This window comes from Engraulis encrasicolus, chromosome 6, assembly GCF_034702125.1.
Source record: "Engraulis encrasicolus isolate BLACKSEA-1 chromosome 6, IST_EnEncr_1.0, whole genome shotgun sequence".
NCBI classification, from domain to species: Eukaryota; Metazoa; Chordata; class Actinopteri; order Clupeiformes; family Engraulidae; genus Engraulis; species Engraulis encrasicolus.
In genome coordinates, this window is record NC_085862.1 from 25,424,986 (window position 1) to 25,441,476 (window position 16,491).

Consider the following 16,491-nt stretch of genomic DNA (forward strand, 5'->3'; position numbering starts at 1 on the left):
GAGATGGGGAAACATTGAATATGACTAATTCAAGAGTTCAGAATGTTGATTTTTTTTTTTTTACCAGAGCAACACCAAATTACCTGGCAGACATGGAAGACAAATGCTGTGGATAACAGACAATATTCTGTATCTGGTGAACAAAAACCCATCTCCCAACAGTTGGCCAGATGTAGAACAGTGTCCAGGTGAACGGTGGATACATGTCCAAGGCAACAATCAAGAAAAAGATCAAGACCATTGAGGAACACTTCACCATAGGAAATACAGAGGGTTTACTAAAAGATGTAAATTATTGATTGCATCAGAAATAGCAATACCAGATTTGGCTTTGCCAAACAACGTCTTAAAAAGACTGTATAGGTCTTGAGCTACATCCTATGGACAGAGGAGACAAAAATCATCTTGTACAAGAGTAATGGGAAGAAAGGAGTATAGAGAAGGGAAGGAACTGCTCATGATTCAAAGCATACCACCCAATCAGTGAATCATGGTGGTGGTAGTGTCATGATGAGGGCATGCATATCTGTCAATACTATGTCCCCCTTGTATTTATTGATGATGAGGACTACAGACAAAAGCCACAGGATGAATTCTGAAGATTTTCAGGCTTTATTATCATGTCATATTAAACCTAATGGTTCTGAACTCATTGGACAATGCTTCACAGTGCAGATGGACAATGACCCAAAGCTTCATCTGAAAGCCACTAAGCCATTTCTACCCCCAAAAAAGTGGAATATTATTCAATGGCCCAGTCAATCACCTCACCTGAGTACGGTTGAGCAAGCATTTCACTTGCTGGAGGCAAAACTAAAGGGAAAACACCCTAAGAATAAGCAGGAACTGAAGACTGTTGCAATAGAGAGCTCACCATAGCATCACCAGAGATAAAACCAAGTGTCTATTGATGTCTATGGATTGCAAATTACAGGCTGTAACTGACTGGAAAGTATTTGCAACCAAATAATTACAAATTGAAAGTTTGATGTATAAATACTAGACTGTCCAATTACTTTTGGTCCCTTAAAAATGGGGTGGCACTGATAGAAAATGTCATAATTCCTTCACAGTTTGCTCGATTTGGACGCAAACACCCCCATATTAAAGCTGAAAGTCTGCTGTTAATGTACATCTTGTTTGTTTTATTTCAAATCCATTGGGATGGTGTACAGCATCAAAAACATGAAAATTGTGCAGATGTCCAAATATTTATGGCCCTAACTGTATGTGCGCTATCAGTGTCGTGCGTAATTTGCTATCACTAACACTTCAGGTTAGGGATGTTTCTCTTATGCATTCACATGAGAGTGTAATCTTATCTGAATCAGTCTCATTATATAGACCATCACAAGGCTACTAAGGAATAGAGAATCGAATATCTGTTCTGTCTGGAAAATTATCCGCTTGTTTCGCACCCTCACCTTGGACATCGTGCTGTATGCGGTTACACAGTAGGCTACAGATGAAATCTATGTTCTACCTTTACTGGGAGGAATTTGAAAAACTGGCCCTCAGAAAGAATATCCCTGTCCTAGGATTGTTATCTCTTATGTGCCAGAGGCTGTAAAATACTGTAGTGGCTAGGCCTCCGCATAATGCGCCGTTGGTTGAAATTTCCATCTATGTACAGCAGATGGCGCACGGGATTAATTAATAAAGTGTGCTGTTCAGCGAACAAAATAGTGTGAACAGAGCAGTGGAATGTTTCATAATTAATATAATAGTAATGAAAATTAATGTTGTCAAATAAAAAAAACAAAAAGGCTAATAATACATGAAATATGTCTATATCCATAGTCTAATATGATAAAATAAAATAATAATTAAAGGCTGTGTTGGTTTTATTCTCCATAATCATTCATGTTATTTGCAGACCTTCACATTACTGCCCAGTTCTTTCGCCCAATAAAATTCAGTCAAATGTTCACAATGTATCAGGATCTTGTAGGCTACACACAGTAAGCCCATACGACTTTGTTGAAAGCGTCGATGTTGCAAAAGGCACGTGAGCGAGAACTTGTTGTCACAATGTGGGTGTTATTAAATACAGCGCATTTGCAGTCGGCCACAAATATGAACGAGACGATGAGCTCGCACCGGTTTGCTCTACTAACACACCACGTGTGAGGAGTGGGGGGACAGGCAGTGAGGAGGAGCTGAAGTGGGGACCTGCGCAAACTTGTGTAGAGGTGTGAGACAAGACCCATATACACCTGTGAGTGAGTTGTTGACCAACCAGTTCATGGGCGCGTGACCTCGGAGGCAGTCCGCCGATGAGCGCCGACGAGCGTTGAAGGGGATAAGCAACTGCAGAGGTTGCAAGATCTGTCTGCAGCCGCATTCATCCCGCGATAGTTTTACACCATGTGACATGTCACCTCGTCAACGCAACGTCGACGAAATTTCGAAGTTTGACAGGAAATCTAACCGTCATGCAGCATTTTCATCCAGGGTGCATTGCTGTCTAAATGCGCATTCATGCGTTGATGACAACTCGATCGCACCTATTTATAGGCTACAATTTTCTTGTAATCATATTTCCTGTGTAGAATTTCGCTTTGTTAAGTCATGGCAACGATGGATAATTTCAGTGTAGGCTATCGTTATTAGAGTAGTATAAGTTTCATTATTCAAATTCAGCATTAAGTCGATATCAGAGGGTGGACCACACAGACCTAGGATTGTGTGTAGACATTTTACTGTATTTGATCAGGGACTTTTATTTTGAATGAACACCGGATGTGCATCCCATTTACTGTCCGTCTCCACCTGGGAAACTGAAAAACAAAACTGCACTGAACCCTCAGATGAACAAGTAAGCTTTGGTATTGTTTTGGCTGTGGGTTATTTATGCAAAGTTCATGTATGTGATAAAAATTTAATGCGCTAAATTCCAAACGTTTAAAATTAAGTTAAGTTAATCTAAATTCAGGATTTAACTCCTCCGGTCTCCTGTCACAACAGCTAACAATTTCATACCACCGTGCAACACTGTGGATCTTTAAGTATTAGTTTGATAATATTGCCTTGCATTTGTATCTATTTTGATTATTGGTAACATGAATTTCCACGAATCCGTATTGATCCTTTCGATTTAAGTGCGCTTTGCCCGTTTTCTTTTTGTTTGCGGAAAGCTCAACCAATAAATCATAGAGTGCTTTGCGATGTTTTATGCGCGCCAACATTGCCAATTTATTTGTCATTCATTCATTCATTCATTCATTCATTCATTCATTCATTCATTCCTTCACTTTTGACGTTGTCTCTGTAGTAGGCCTACCTCATGAACGGGAGACCTAACCAGCCCAGGAGAGGCGGAGGCAGGGGAAGAGGCAGAGGCCAGCAGCAGAAATGGAGACCCCAGCATCAGCATCATGACGGGGAGCACTGGGAGTCAAGAGCTGGAGGGTCAGAGACTGATTACAGTGAACCCCGAGGCGGTCAGTGGGGTAACGAGCAGCCAGACAGGTGGAACCAGCGGTGCGAGGGGGGCCAGAGGTCTTTGGGACGGCCCCCACCACAGCACGAGCACCAGCATCAGTACCACAGGCCACAGAGGGACAACAGGCATCTTCCAGACAGGGACAAACAGCAGCAGAACTGGAGGCAGAGAGGAGACCAGGATGGTGGCATGACGGAGCCCAACACACAGGACACGCAGCACCAGAGACACAACAACAAGAGGACACAGCAGCGTCAGGAGGAACCAGAGCAGGGTGTTCAGCCTCCCAGCGAGTACCCCCACGGCACCTGCCTGACCATGTGTCCGAGACGGGAAATTCAGGACCGGGAGGCACAGTGCCGACTTCACCGCTTCGAGATGCTGGCGGGCACCGAGCACGACCGAAAGCCCAAGGCTGACCCGGCCCGCATGGTGAAGGAGTACTCCCGGCCGGCCGCGGGTAAGGATGCCACTCTATCCAGTGACCTAAGGCCCTCAGCTGTGCTGCTGAAGACCGTCTGCTACCTGGTCGATGAGATCGCCGCCTCCACCACGCTACAGCCCTGGTCCGAGGTGAGATAATAAAACAACGATGTTCACTTCACGTGTAGGGTTGTTCAGTTCATAGCCACAAAGACTACCATTCTGCATGGAAGGTGAGAGGGGAAAGATCATGATGTTTTTTAAACAAAGATTTTGTTATTTTCACCCATATTTAGTTAAGTTAGTTTTACCCTACTGATGATTTGTGTTTGCAATGGTAATCCTGCTCAGTACAAGAGGAACTGCAGGTTTGTACTTACAAAGTAACATAACCTAATCTAAACTAACCTATTTTGGCAGTTTGTAAATAAGAATACACAATGTGAAGCTTCATATTAAACATGGGATGGATATCCATATTTGGCATTTGTAGTTGCATTTAGACAGACACTACACTAACACGTCCAACCCACATGGGGACGCTGACTAACCTCAAGGTCTCTGGGCCCATAAGGGTCATAGGTCAGACACTTGACTTGGGCAGAGAACATCTTACCTATGAGAACGGTATCTCTCATTGGCTCCCAGTATAGCCCCGTTGGCGAACGCAGCCAAGTAAAAGATGAATGGGAGCCTATTGGGCTAAATGGCTCAGCAGGGATTTGTGACTGTTCTGTTCCCTGGTTTGTAAAGATGTGTGCACATTCTCTACCTTATCATGGACGTTGTATTAGAAGTGAAGTTAAAGGTTCCTGACATGGCTTTGTTCTCCCAAAGACGTGTCAGTTTTGTCCTGCAACACGATAGCATTCGGCTAATACCTGCTGGCTGAGGAATCTCTGCGACTATTCACGACCAGAGCTGACGAGAGACTGATCCTCGCAGAGACATCTACGGTCACACACTTCAAAACCCCCCACCACCGTCCAACATGTTAATTGAAGGTGCCCAGATTCTTAAGGATGAGCACAGTCATTTCCTTTACCCCATTTACACGTACCTCTTTTCCACCACATTAAATGCAATAAATAACAGGTGTCCGCAACAATCCTAACATAACTTTAAACACATCGACATCTGAAGTCAGACTTAAAACTACAAAACAAATGGCGTAGTGCCGTATAGTTGATTGTCATGTGTTGTCATTGCTATAGTTAAAATAACGGTCATTTTCACGAAACACTTGACAAGATGCAAACGTGTCGGCAAATGCTTTCACTTACTCCTATCTATCAAACGCGACTTCATTATTTCCAGGGAAAAAAATACACGGGCAGATACAACTATGAGAAGCATACAGCCCCATTGGCACCCATTCATTATTTACTTGGCTGCGAGAACATTAGCTGCAGTGCCACTCCTGGCCACCAGCCAGTGGGCATTCTCATAGACGTTCTCTGACTTGGGGAATAGTCTCTTGCTGAACCTGGAGGCGTTGGCTGCTAATTTGCTGGGTCCATGGCTAACGGCGTCAGCTAGCAGCAGAGGGCTGTCTAGTGTTAAAGCCCTGTTTAGACTGTGGATTTACTTGGCCATTCTATTGACATGTAAATTACTTTGGGTTTTTATTCTTTTACAGATACTGCAGGGGGTATGTGGAAACCATATAATGATACAATGAATAAATAGTAAAATAGGTGTGTTCAGTTCTTAGCCACAAATACCAACATTCTGTATGGAGGAAAGGCAGATAGCTATTAAACAAAGATTTTGATATTTTCACCAATATTTGGGCAGTTTGTAAATAAGAAAACACAATGTGAAGCTTAAAGGGGCATTCCACCGTTGGAGACATGAATATGTATTGAAAGTGGGTCATATATATAGTAGAATAGTAGCATAAATTCCTCTATAATTTAGACTGATAGGTTGGCAAATAGTAAATTGGCAAATAGCAAATAGAGGAAGAAATGGTGAGGGAGTACTCATGGTATGACCTAAAGGCTTAGAAGGTATGCAAGATAAAAAATGTTGAGAAAAACTGATGTACAGAATGTGTTGTAGGTGTACAGCTTTGTGTTTGGCTGGCTGGCTGCGGCGTCTAACATGATTCTAAAATGGTTTTAAGTTTCTAATATGGTGCGATTGCTCATATGTGTTCCAGTTAAACAGATTGGCTTTACCATTGATGTAGTGTGAGGCTGGATATGGTTATCAGTGACTAATGTCGTGTGTGTGTGCGTGTGTGCATGTGTGCGCGCGTGCGTGCGTGCGTGCGTGCGTGTGTGCATGTGTGCGCGCGTGCGTGCGTGCGTGCGTGCGTGCATGTGTGCCGGGGCTTGACACTGGCATCTGCCAACCGGCCAAATGCTGGTAAAACTTGGCTGTGGCTGGTAACAATGTCAGTGTCACTAGCCAATTTGGCAGGTAGCTTCTATTGTACGACATATCAGAATAGGATATATTCTGCAATTTGCATCTTGTGTATCAATTATTTGTATTTAAGTTCAAGAAAAAGTTACTCAGTTACTCAGTTTATATTTGTTTGTTTTATTTACATGTAGAAACCCATGCAGTCATCTTCTGAGGTTGTATGTACAGTGTCATGATAAAAAACAAATCAATAAATCAAATTTGTGGCTAGTTGAATAGCTGGATGGCTAGCGCCTCTGGAAAAACACTAGCCACAGTGGCCGGCAGCGCAAAAGTTAATGTCAAGCCCTGGTGTGTGCGTGTGTTTCAGGTGTACAGCTTCGTGTTCGATCGTCTGCGGTGTGTTCGGCAGGACATGATCATCCAGCGCAGCTCGGGCCCTGATTGCCTGGCTGTGCTGGAGCGCTCGGTGAGGTTCCTCTTGTACGCCTCCTACAGGCTGTGTGGAGAACCACTCCAGCTCTACGACCCCAAGATCAACGACACTCACCTGCAGGTGCTTATGCTACAGTCTCTCCTTTTCATGTACTACTGTACATTCATATAGTCAGTGGTTTATTTCATCCTCCTTCATGGCTGAGGTACCTTTAGCATGATCACACACACACACACACACACACACACACACACACACACACACACACACACACACACACACACACACACACACACACACACACACACACACACACCATTTCGTTGTGTGCCCTGTGGTGTGCAATGTCACAATGACAATAGCTCTATACCAGTGGAACTTTAGGGGTGGGCAAACATGAAAAAAATGAATCGCATTAACTCAATGACTTTCTGTGATTAATCGTGATTAATCACATAGCGCGCAAAACCCAAAAATTAATTCAAAAGCCACTTCAAAAGCACCATTTTATTTGAAAATTACACGTAATTATCACAGCCGACCACAAGAAGAATTGGAATATTTGCTATTTTAACAGACCATCTATGTTGACATTTTCTAAGATGAGGTAGGCCAATCATTCTAATAGTAAATGATAATAAGTAATAATAAATTAAATAAAAATATTTAATAAATATTTATAAAATAAAATGTGGAGGTAACGTAAATATACAGGTGCATGCGCGCCCACACCAGCCGACTTTCCCAAAACCATCAGGCTGTTGAACTCCAAACCGCCATAGAAATGAAACTTTCACTCATCATCTCTACCTTTTTTTCTCCAACCTGCCTTTTTAGATGCAAATACTTTTTAAAAACTTAAAAAATATTTTTTTCCTGACCTCTACTTTTTCTTTTTCTTTTTTAGGGACTCTCCAAGCAGAGAAGCTTTTCATAGCACATGAATTCTGGAATTCATGTACACATGACAATAATATCTTGTATCTTGTATCTTTGCCTTGGCAGGAGAGCCTAAGCTGGCTACTGGAAGGCTACAGGCTGCAGGACGAGGAGAACCACGACACGCACACCAGGGGCACAGGGATGGAGGATGGCTCCAGCCAATCAGAAGAACCAGAGGAGGAGACGTCACGTAAAACAGGCGTTGAGGTGGGCAGGCATGGGAGGCAAAACGGGAATCGAGAAGAGTTCGAAGCTCTTAACTTGCTTTACAATCTAGGTGGGTTTCAGCTTATTGGCTTCAATAAAATCACATATTCATGGGTTTTCTAGATCATGCTTTTATGAACAAAAATGCCCCTTTGTCCTCATCATAAGCCTACCAACACCCCCTTAGTATTAAAAAATAAAATAGACTTCACTGATGCCCCAATGGCAACTAAGCACCGCCTCCTCTCAGCTGCATCCTTTTCAACGCCCCCTGAGGGGCTGTAGAGCCTCTGTTGAAAAACACTAAACTAGATGAACCGGACAAAGATTGTGTACAGCAGAAAAGGCAAACTGATACCTTCATAGATGGTTAAGTGTTTACTTTAACCCCTTATTTGATTTTAATCACAGCATCTCTTTCCCTCCCTCTGTCCCTCTGTCTCTCTCTCTCTCTCTCTCTCTCTCCCTCTCTGTCTCTGTCTCCGCCTCTATTTCAGGTTGTGCCCGTGTCACACAACACGTCTTAGAACTCCCCGCCCACGTCCGTTCCTCTCACGCCGTTGACCAGGCCCTGGCCATCAGCCGGGCCTTCAGCGAGCGGAACCCCGTCCGCCTGCTGCGATTGGCCGGCCGGCTGGACTTCCTGCAGAGGTGCGCGCTGCACCGCCACCTGCCCGTGTGCCGACGCCACCTGCTGGCCATCTACAGTCACGGCCACAGCAGCCGCAACTGCCGCTACCCGCTGCCGCACCTGGCAACCCTTCTGGCGCTGACGGAGAGCCAGACCCAGAGGCTGTGCCAAGCCCACGGCGTGCCCTTGAGCCAAGACGCCGGGACGGGCTGGGTGGCGTTCAGCAAGGCACACTTCCTGGAAAAGCCTACAGGGGAGGGCGAGGGCGAGGGGGAGGGGATAAGTTGTGCCGACGCCCACCAGAAGGAGATGAGGAAAGAGGCGGAGGTGAAGGTGGCCCTCATCATCCATGGACACGGATAGAAGCAGTCGGCAACTCCGGGAACGCCCATGAAATTGCTTGTTTTCCCCCACGTTGGCTAATCAATATGCCAAATGACTGGCAGTGATTGGACCGCACGAGCATTCGTAAGGGGAAAACAATGCTGTTTAATGGGCGGGCCAGAGAAGCCGACTGGATGAATGATGAGATGTGATGATGAGATGAGCTGAGATGTGGGGCAATTATCCAAACTTCTGTCCTCCCTTGTGCTTGTGGATTCATGATGATGTCACAAGATGACGTCACTGACGATAGACGATAGGCCATTGTTTGGCCGACTAGTGATTGCTGTGGACTGCACATCAATCAACCAAATTGTGTGATGACCATATCTACTCACCTGTGTGGTACTCTGTCAAAACAAACATTATCAGTTCAAGACTGGAGAGAGAGAGAGAGAGAGAGAGATGTGTTGGGTGCTTGGTGTGACCGTGGATGTGTGTGTGTGTCTGTGTGTGTGGCAGAAAAAGTGAGGTTCGGATATGGCACTGCAGTCGTACTATTTGTGAATTTACAATGTCAAATAGCCTGATGAGTTTAAATCTGAGCCTATGCTTTCATGAGTTTAACGCTGTGAAATGTTGGGTTTTCATGAGTATATAACAGTGTGAGTGAGCAAGTCCAACAGTAAGCACTGAGTAAACATGAGTCAAGAGAACCTCATAGAGTTAGATCATTAGACTAGAGGAGGCACGGCAATTTGTGACAACACTGGAAAACAAAAAGCTTCTGAAGGTAGAGCTGCGCTCTGTAGTCCATGTAAATCAATGGAGAACACGCCCACCTCTGTCAAAACAATGGCCTGAGACTGAATGTGAAGTAGGGATGCAAACGATTAATCGACTTTAATCGATCAACGTGTTAATCGATTAAAAAACATTAATCGACAATTCAACTGACAAGAATCCCAGGTGAAATGGGTATATGTGAAGAGTATGTGTGAAGAGGGGTATGAATAGTGGGAATATTTAAATCACCTTTGCATTGAAGAATTGAAATAGAATTAATTTAGATGTGGTATTTTATCTCAATATTTAATTAAAAATTTTACATTTTGAAGCCATTTTTGACAGAGATGGGCCCCTTCTCTTTTCGTGTACATTTCTCGGGTCTACCTAGAACTAATGGCTGCCAAGATTGCCGTGAATAAGGGGGGTGGTGCCACCTCTAGTCTTATTCTCTACCTCTATGGACAACCTGCTCAGGGGATGTTCAACACAGGAGTAGTAATTGCCAAATATGAGCCTGGAGTGATGTGGTGCTATGTGCCTTCTTTATTTTACCGTTTGTGATGATCAGGTTGACAAAAATAAATAAATAAATAGAGTTTTCTTTTGTATTTATCCGTGGCTGTCCAGTTACATTACCATGAAGGAGCTGTAGGTTCGAGGCATGATCCAGGGTGCATCCGAAACCTGTGGTGGAGGAACTGCCTTCCGACCAGTAGCTACCACTTGGCGCCCTGACCAGGGGTGTGTTTCTCGAAACCGAAGTTGTTAGCTAGTAAGAAACTTGGGTAGTTGCCATTGGGAAATTGCATTGCAAACAACAAAGTAGCCAATGAAGTTAGCAACTATGGTTTCGAGAAATGCACCCCAGTACTGTAGCTTCTATGTAGAAAGTCACCAACTAGTAGGCACAAATCGGACATACTGCAGCACGGTCAATTGCGTACATAACGGGGCTGTCCTTGATGGAACTAATGACCAATGACCCTGCAGTTGTAAAACTTCCACTGACTTCTGGGATAGCAAAGTAACCATTGTTTGCCTACTGCAAATACTATGACCGGTTATAGAAAGTCATCCGGGTATCATTCACCTCCTGGTTAAATGCTTACTATGGTATTTGGATGTAGGCTACTACATAGGCGGGTGCTTCCTTATTTTTTGCCTTCTACATAGGAAGGCAGTAGGGACTTGCAGATGTGCCCCCGGTAGTTTGTTAATCACATGTAGAGGTCAGGGAAGTGTATGCCGCTGCACCTGTGTCCACTGGACATGGCCAGAGAATAGAGCACAGGTAAAGACAACCATGACAGCAAATGCCTGATCTGCCAAATCATTTGAAATATCAGTTTATCAGATTATGCCAATTTAAGGAATTAAAAGAGCACCATAGGTCTATATACAGAATGTCTTGTCAAGTTTTTATACATGGTGATTTTTTTTTTCTGGACAGCATTCTGGAGGAAAATTAGGAATGGGAAAGAGATAATTGATGTCCAGTTCCAAATGTTATACATCTGTGTAAATATTGAATTAAACTAAATGTTTACATGTTTTATAATGAGATGCAGTATTTTGTCCCGGATACAGCCCAGAATGGTCCTGGACAGTTCATCCAAATTATACATAGCTGAGCACTTCTAACTGGATTTGGTTCTATTTGACCTCTTACATACAGGACTTGTTTTCCCCCAATATTATACTCTATTACTGGTACTATGTTACTGTAGTCTCGCAAATCATTGGTAGACTGGAACTTCAGAGTAGGCCTAGGCTACAGCAGCTGACCCACCACCACTGTTCACCAGCAGAGGGCGTGAAGAGCCGCACATTCCCGTCTCCAAAAATGCGTCTTTTGCGGAACAGGAAAGGTGTGGAGTTCCAAGTGTTGAACAACAAGCAACTATTAGTCATAATAATCAATAAATCGGGGGAAAAGGTAAAATAAAATATAGACACCCGGGTGCCACCTCTGATTTAAATATACCTGTTGAAATTTTAGATTGACTGTTTTACAGGTTAGCCTATTCTAGGTCCTGCAATGATAGCCATAACTTAACCGCTCGATCTGTCCGCTTATGTTATTTACGCTGCTTAGCGTTAGGACGAGTCTTAGTGGGCTACTATAAAGTTACAGGCTTGGGGGGTTTACCCCCATTGTAGTTCCCCCTTGGAGTGTGCTTTGACCCGCAGCTCCGACTGGGACAAAAGCCTCCACAACTTCAAAGAGGCAACAGAGAGAGAGAGAGCGCTGGCTGCGTTTTATGCGGAATGGACGGGCTGTTGTGTAGGCTGGCTGGCGCTGGCTCGCTCCGTGCATAATCAATAAATATCTAGGGATATATCGTAAGCCTACTACTTATGAGGGGGCGGGGGCTTGCGCTAATAATTTGTGATGCTGAAATATGAGCGCTGGCTGCTCCGAGGCAGATGAATAAGCAACGAATGGAGGAGCACTGCCTGTTGAGTTGAAGTTGGACTCTAAAGAAGAGAGAAAAAATCGAGTTGCTCGCAACGGGATTTCTGTAAGAGGGATCAAATTTGATCCCTGTGCACCGAATGCAGGCAAAAGCGGCGCGCCTTCTGTGTTGTGCATTTCAATGGATAGCCTACGTCTAATTGAGAAGTGCTGCCGCAAACTTTGAGGAATATTTGAATTGCGGGAAAGTCTCTACCTTACCATTATAACCTTACGCCGGAGACCGTGCGTTGGAGGTCTTTTGATGTCTTCGGATGACTAAACAGCAAACATGAGGATTTGGAACGCTTTTGAATATCCGTGCGCTCTCACCTGGATTAGTTTCCTTACTGTAGCAAGGATCTCTAGTGCACAGGACAGACAGTAAGTAAGCCTACTGTTAGTGTTGTTTCTGCCAATGTATTGTCATGTGGTGCCTGTCTTTTGTTTCCACTCCGTATAAAGTTAAACAAACGTGTTCCGTGCGCAGTGCGCACTCATTCCCGTTTCAACATACCGTATTGAACAAAGTGAATAAGAAGCGAGCAATTTGTGGGTCAAACACTTCATCTGACAGCCCGAAGCTTCCTCAGAGCAGCATGCGTGTATTTCGCGTGGGCATTGATGGATGTGCAGGATCAGGGGGTCTGCACTCTGCTCTCCAGTAGCCTAGAATGGAACCTTGCGATTTGCATAGCAATGCCTTCTGGCTTTTCTGCTCTTTACAGGTTAAAGTTCCACATGCTTCATTCAAACTTCGCTCAAGACTTTTTGGTTGGGCACATTAATCATTCTTTTGTACTTGTTGATCCTCTGGCTCTTCTGTCTTGACCTGGTATTGTTCTATGCGAGTCAAGAGGTGGTAGCTTACGTGAGTCTTCACATACACACACAACACTGAAAGGTCAAAAGTTGACAGAGCTTGAGGGTGAAGCGGAGAGAAGAGATGTAACAAGCAGTCTAGTAGTACAGTACACCCCAGGCTGTCCTGTCCTGCAGAGAAGCTGTGGTTTTCAGCACCCAGAGATGCAGGCTTGCAGTGGGATAGTGAGAGCCTGGCTGGCTATGATTTCTCTCTCTCTCTCTCTCTCTCTCTCTCTCTCTCTCTCTCTCTCTCTCTCTCTCTCTCTCTCTCTCTCTCTCTCTCTCTCTCTCTCTCTCTCTCTCTCTCTCTCTCTCTCTCTCTCACACACACACACACACACACACACACACACACACACACACACACACACACACACACACACCAGAGGGGCTATGCTCAGTGTTAATTGTGACGAGTGCCTCAGCCCAAAAATGCTAGAGAGAGAGGAAGGAAGAAAGAGAGAGAGAGGCTGTGTCTTTGCATCTGTGAATATGGTAGCTGAAGAAGTTCGGTCACGAGCAGCCAAAGTTTTAGGTGAGCTTAAAGCTGAGTTCCTTTGACACCACAGTGTGTCCATACCTTACTCTCCCCTTCCCAAAGTGTGTCCATGCCCTGCTCTCACCCTCCTGTGTGTACAGCACCCCCAATCCTCTCTACCTGGTGTCTGTGCCTCACCTCGTTGACCCAGGGATGTTTGAAGGTGCCCAGGCATTTCAGCACAGTTAAAACCTACAGCTGATTTATGGGTCTCTGTGTGTTCAGTGATAGGGAGCGCGAGAGAGGAGCACGGCTGAAGAGGTGTTGAGGACAGAGGCAGTGTAAGCCAGAGGCAGCACTTCAAGACATTGAGGGCACCCCCCCTCATACAATAGTCATTTGTTGGTGCCCCCCTGAAGTTAGGGGCCCCTGACTTGTTCTGATCAACCCCCCCTGGTTGAGAAAGAAGGAAGCTGCATGTTACTCTCTGACTCTGCTCCATGAGTGAAGGGTTGAATGAAGCCCCTTACCAGGCACTGTCCCGACACTGGGACATTGTAATAATAGTCACTGAAAAAACGTAACTACCATAGTACTACACCCCTATGACACAGTGCACAGGGCCTTTAGGAATACATTACGACTTGGTCATTGCCATTCTGGTAACAGTTAATTGTGTCATAGCCCCTTAATGCACGCCGTACCTCCAGTGGCACGCTGCAATAGTCATTGAAAAGTTAACTACCATAGCACTACACCACTATGACACAGGGCACAGGGCCTTTAGTATTACATTACGACTTAGTCATTGCCATTCTGGTAACAGCTAATTTATAACAGGGGGGTAGCGTCTTAAGGGGTTAAGAGAGAGGCTAGAGAAGAGGTGGCTCAGATTAGATGAGACTATAACAGGGCCCTGCCGTGGCCAAACGGTAGGGCACTCGTCTACCATGCGGCTGACCTGGGTTCGATTCCCTGCCCAGGTCCTTTGCCGGCCCTTCCCCATCTCTCTCTCCCCACTCGTCTCTCTCTCTCCCCACCACCTTCACTGACCTATCATAAATAAAGTCAAAAAGACCAAAAAAATATCACAAAAAATAGAGACTATAACAGAGAGTGAGGCAGCAGCCGGCTGGTCTCTCTCCAAGTCCGGCTCTGGTTGGTGAGCGAAGGAAGGGGTTAAGGGAACGGGCTGAGTCAGGGCTGAGACGCACGGACGGACGGACGGACAGAGGTACCATAGCGTAGATCAAATGCTGGCCGAGTCAATTTCCTCGCATTATCTGGCGCCCTCTAAGCCGCGCTCTTCAAGAGATTTTCTCATGACTGCAAGCGAGAGTGCCTGTCTCTCGCTCTCTCTCTCTGCCTCTCATGCCTCTGGCTCCCTGCACCAGTAATGCCAACCACCTGACCTGACTCACGCACGCACGCTCGCACAGACGCACACACAAACTCACATACATTTGTCCACCGGACACACACATGAACACACATGGACACAAACCACAACCACCTGACCCGACTTGCGCACGCACGCACGTCACACGCACATCATCACACACACACATTCATTTGTGGATACACAGACACACACATACACAGACACACATGGACACAAACACACATACAGTATACAGTACACATGCACACGTAAACAGGTTGGTGGGGGAAGAGGGAGAGAGAAGATGAGAGTGTGTAAGATGTGGAGGAAAAGACTGACAGGGGGTATATGAAGAGAAGAAAAAGAGAGACACACATCAAAGAGAGGATGGGACATAGCCACACACACACACACACACACACACACACACACACACACACTCCTTCTCTTCTGCCAATTGAATACCCAAGCTTCCTCAGACAACGAGGGGTCGGCCCAGCCATTGCTGGGCACTGGACTGCTACGCTGGCGACCAGGGTTCGATGCTGGCCCGCGTCCTTTGCCTATCCTCCCCCATCTCTCTCTCTCTCCACTCGCTGTCTCTCCTCCACTGTCCTGATAAAGACAAAAAAGACAGCAAGAGGTCACATACGTTCATCTCATCCCGTTCGGCGGGAAAAAAGGAGAGCAGGAGTCATATTTATGTGTCCCACTTTTTCTGGAAGGTGCGGGTGACAGTTATTGGGGCCTCGGAAGAGCGTAAGTTTACGTGTGTTTTCACTGCGCTGCTCCATCCACAACAGAGACCTGGTTTTCTGCAGAGAGAGAGAGAGAGAGAGAGAGAGAGAGAGAGAGAGAGAGATAGAGAGAGAGCCTTCTCTATGCACACTCTGTAATTAGCAGGGTCCTGCATGTTTTTGTGCAGTTAAAGTTGACCTTTGACCCTCAGGAACAGCAGCCCAGCTCCTGACGTTTAAGTGTCACCGGGTGCTGCCATCTGGAAATTTTCCATCGTCCTCCAGGCCTTGTTCCTGTTCCTCTTCCTCTTCCAGTTCCGAGTACTACTAGGCAGCCAGCGGCTGGTGAACAGAACAGTCACATCCGCAACAGCCACACAGCCAGGGCCAGATTAAGATGGCCTGGGGCCCCTAGGCTACACGTTTGCTGTGGGCCCCCCACACAAGGCAAATTTCGCGACAAATTTACACAGACATAATGTCATAATTACGTGCGAGGTATTAAGGATTACATTCCTACCAACTGTACTCAACTCGATAGATGCATTTTTCAATATTGCATCTTCTCACAATTCTGCAATGTTTCACAATTCTGCAACTTTTGGCGAATCAGTGGCCCCCGGTAGCAATCAGGGGCCCCTATTAGGTAGGGGGCCGCTAGGCTGCAGCCATATCTAGAGCTCTAGCCCGTGCGTTAATCCAGTCCTGCACACAGTCACACAGCAGCAGCAGCAGCAGCAGCAGCGGTGGAGGTGGTGGTGGCAATGGGCCACCCATAGAGCTGTCACCACGGTGGCCCTGCCATCACTCTGCTGTTGGCTTTGTGGTGGCTTTTCATCTCCAAGGCAGCATGTGTGTCTGGGTCCATATTGGTGTTTTTTTTAACTGAGTGCATTGCACAACTCCTACTACTGAATAGAAGAAAAGCCTCCTGGGTTTTTTTTTTTTTTTTTGTGTGGGGGTTGTGGTGGCCCTCGGGCTTCCATCACTTTTTTTGCTTTTTGGT

General features: G+C 45.6%; 2 protein-coding genes across 3 annotated transcripts in view; both read left to right on the forward strand.

The window, feature by feature from the left end:
* Positions 1 to 2,738: 2,738 nt before the first annotated feature.
* Positions 2,739 to 10,182, forward strand: sac3d1 (SAC3 domain containing 1). Its single transcript, XM_063200139.1, has 5 exons — positions 2,739 to 2,818; positions 3,275 to 4,018; positions 6,612 to 6,797; positions 7,683 to 7,896; positions 8,324 to 10,182. The coding sequence occupies exons 2-5, from the start codon at positions 3,287 to 3,289 to the stop codon at positions 8,818 to 8,820; spliced, it is 1,629 nt and encodes a 542-aa protein (XP_063056209.1). The 5' UTR covers positions 2,739 to 2,818; positions 3,275 to 3,286; the 3' UTR covers positions 8,821 to 10,182.
* Positions 10,183 to 11,642: 1,460 nt separating this feature from the next.
* Positions 11,643 to 16,491, forward strand: part of cpamd8 (C3 and PZP like alpha-2-macroglobulin domain containing 8) — a 125,761-nt gene continuing 120,912 nt past the window's right edge. For both annotated transcript variants that reach the window (XM_063201028.1, XM_063201029.1), the window contains exon 1: positions 11,643 to 12,409. In XM_063201028.1, coding sequence (XP_063057098.1) covers positions 12,318 to 12,409 — 92 coding nt within the window. In that variant the 5' untranslated portion in view covers positions 11,643 to 12,317. The remainder of the gene's footprint in view (positions 12,410 to 16,491) is intronic.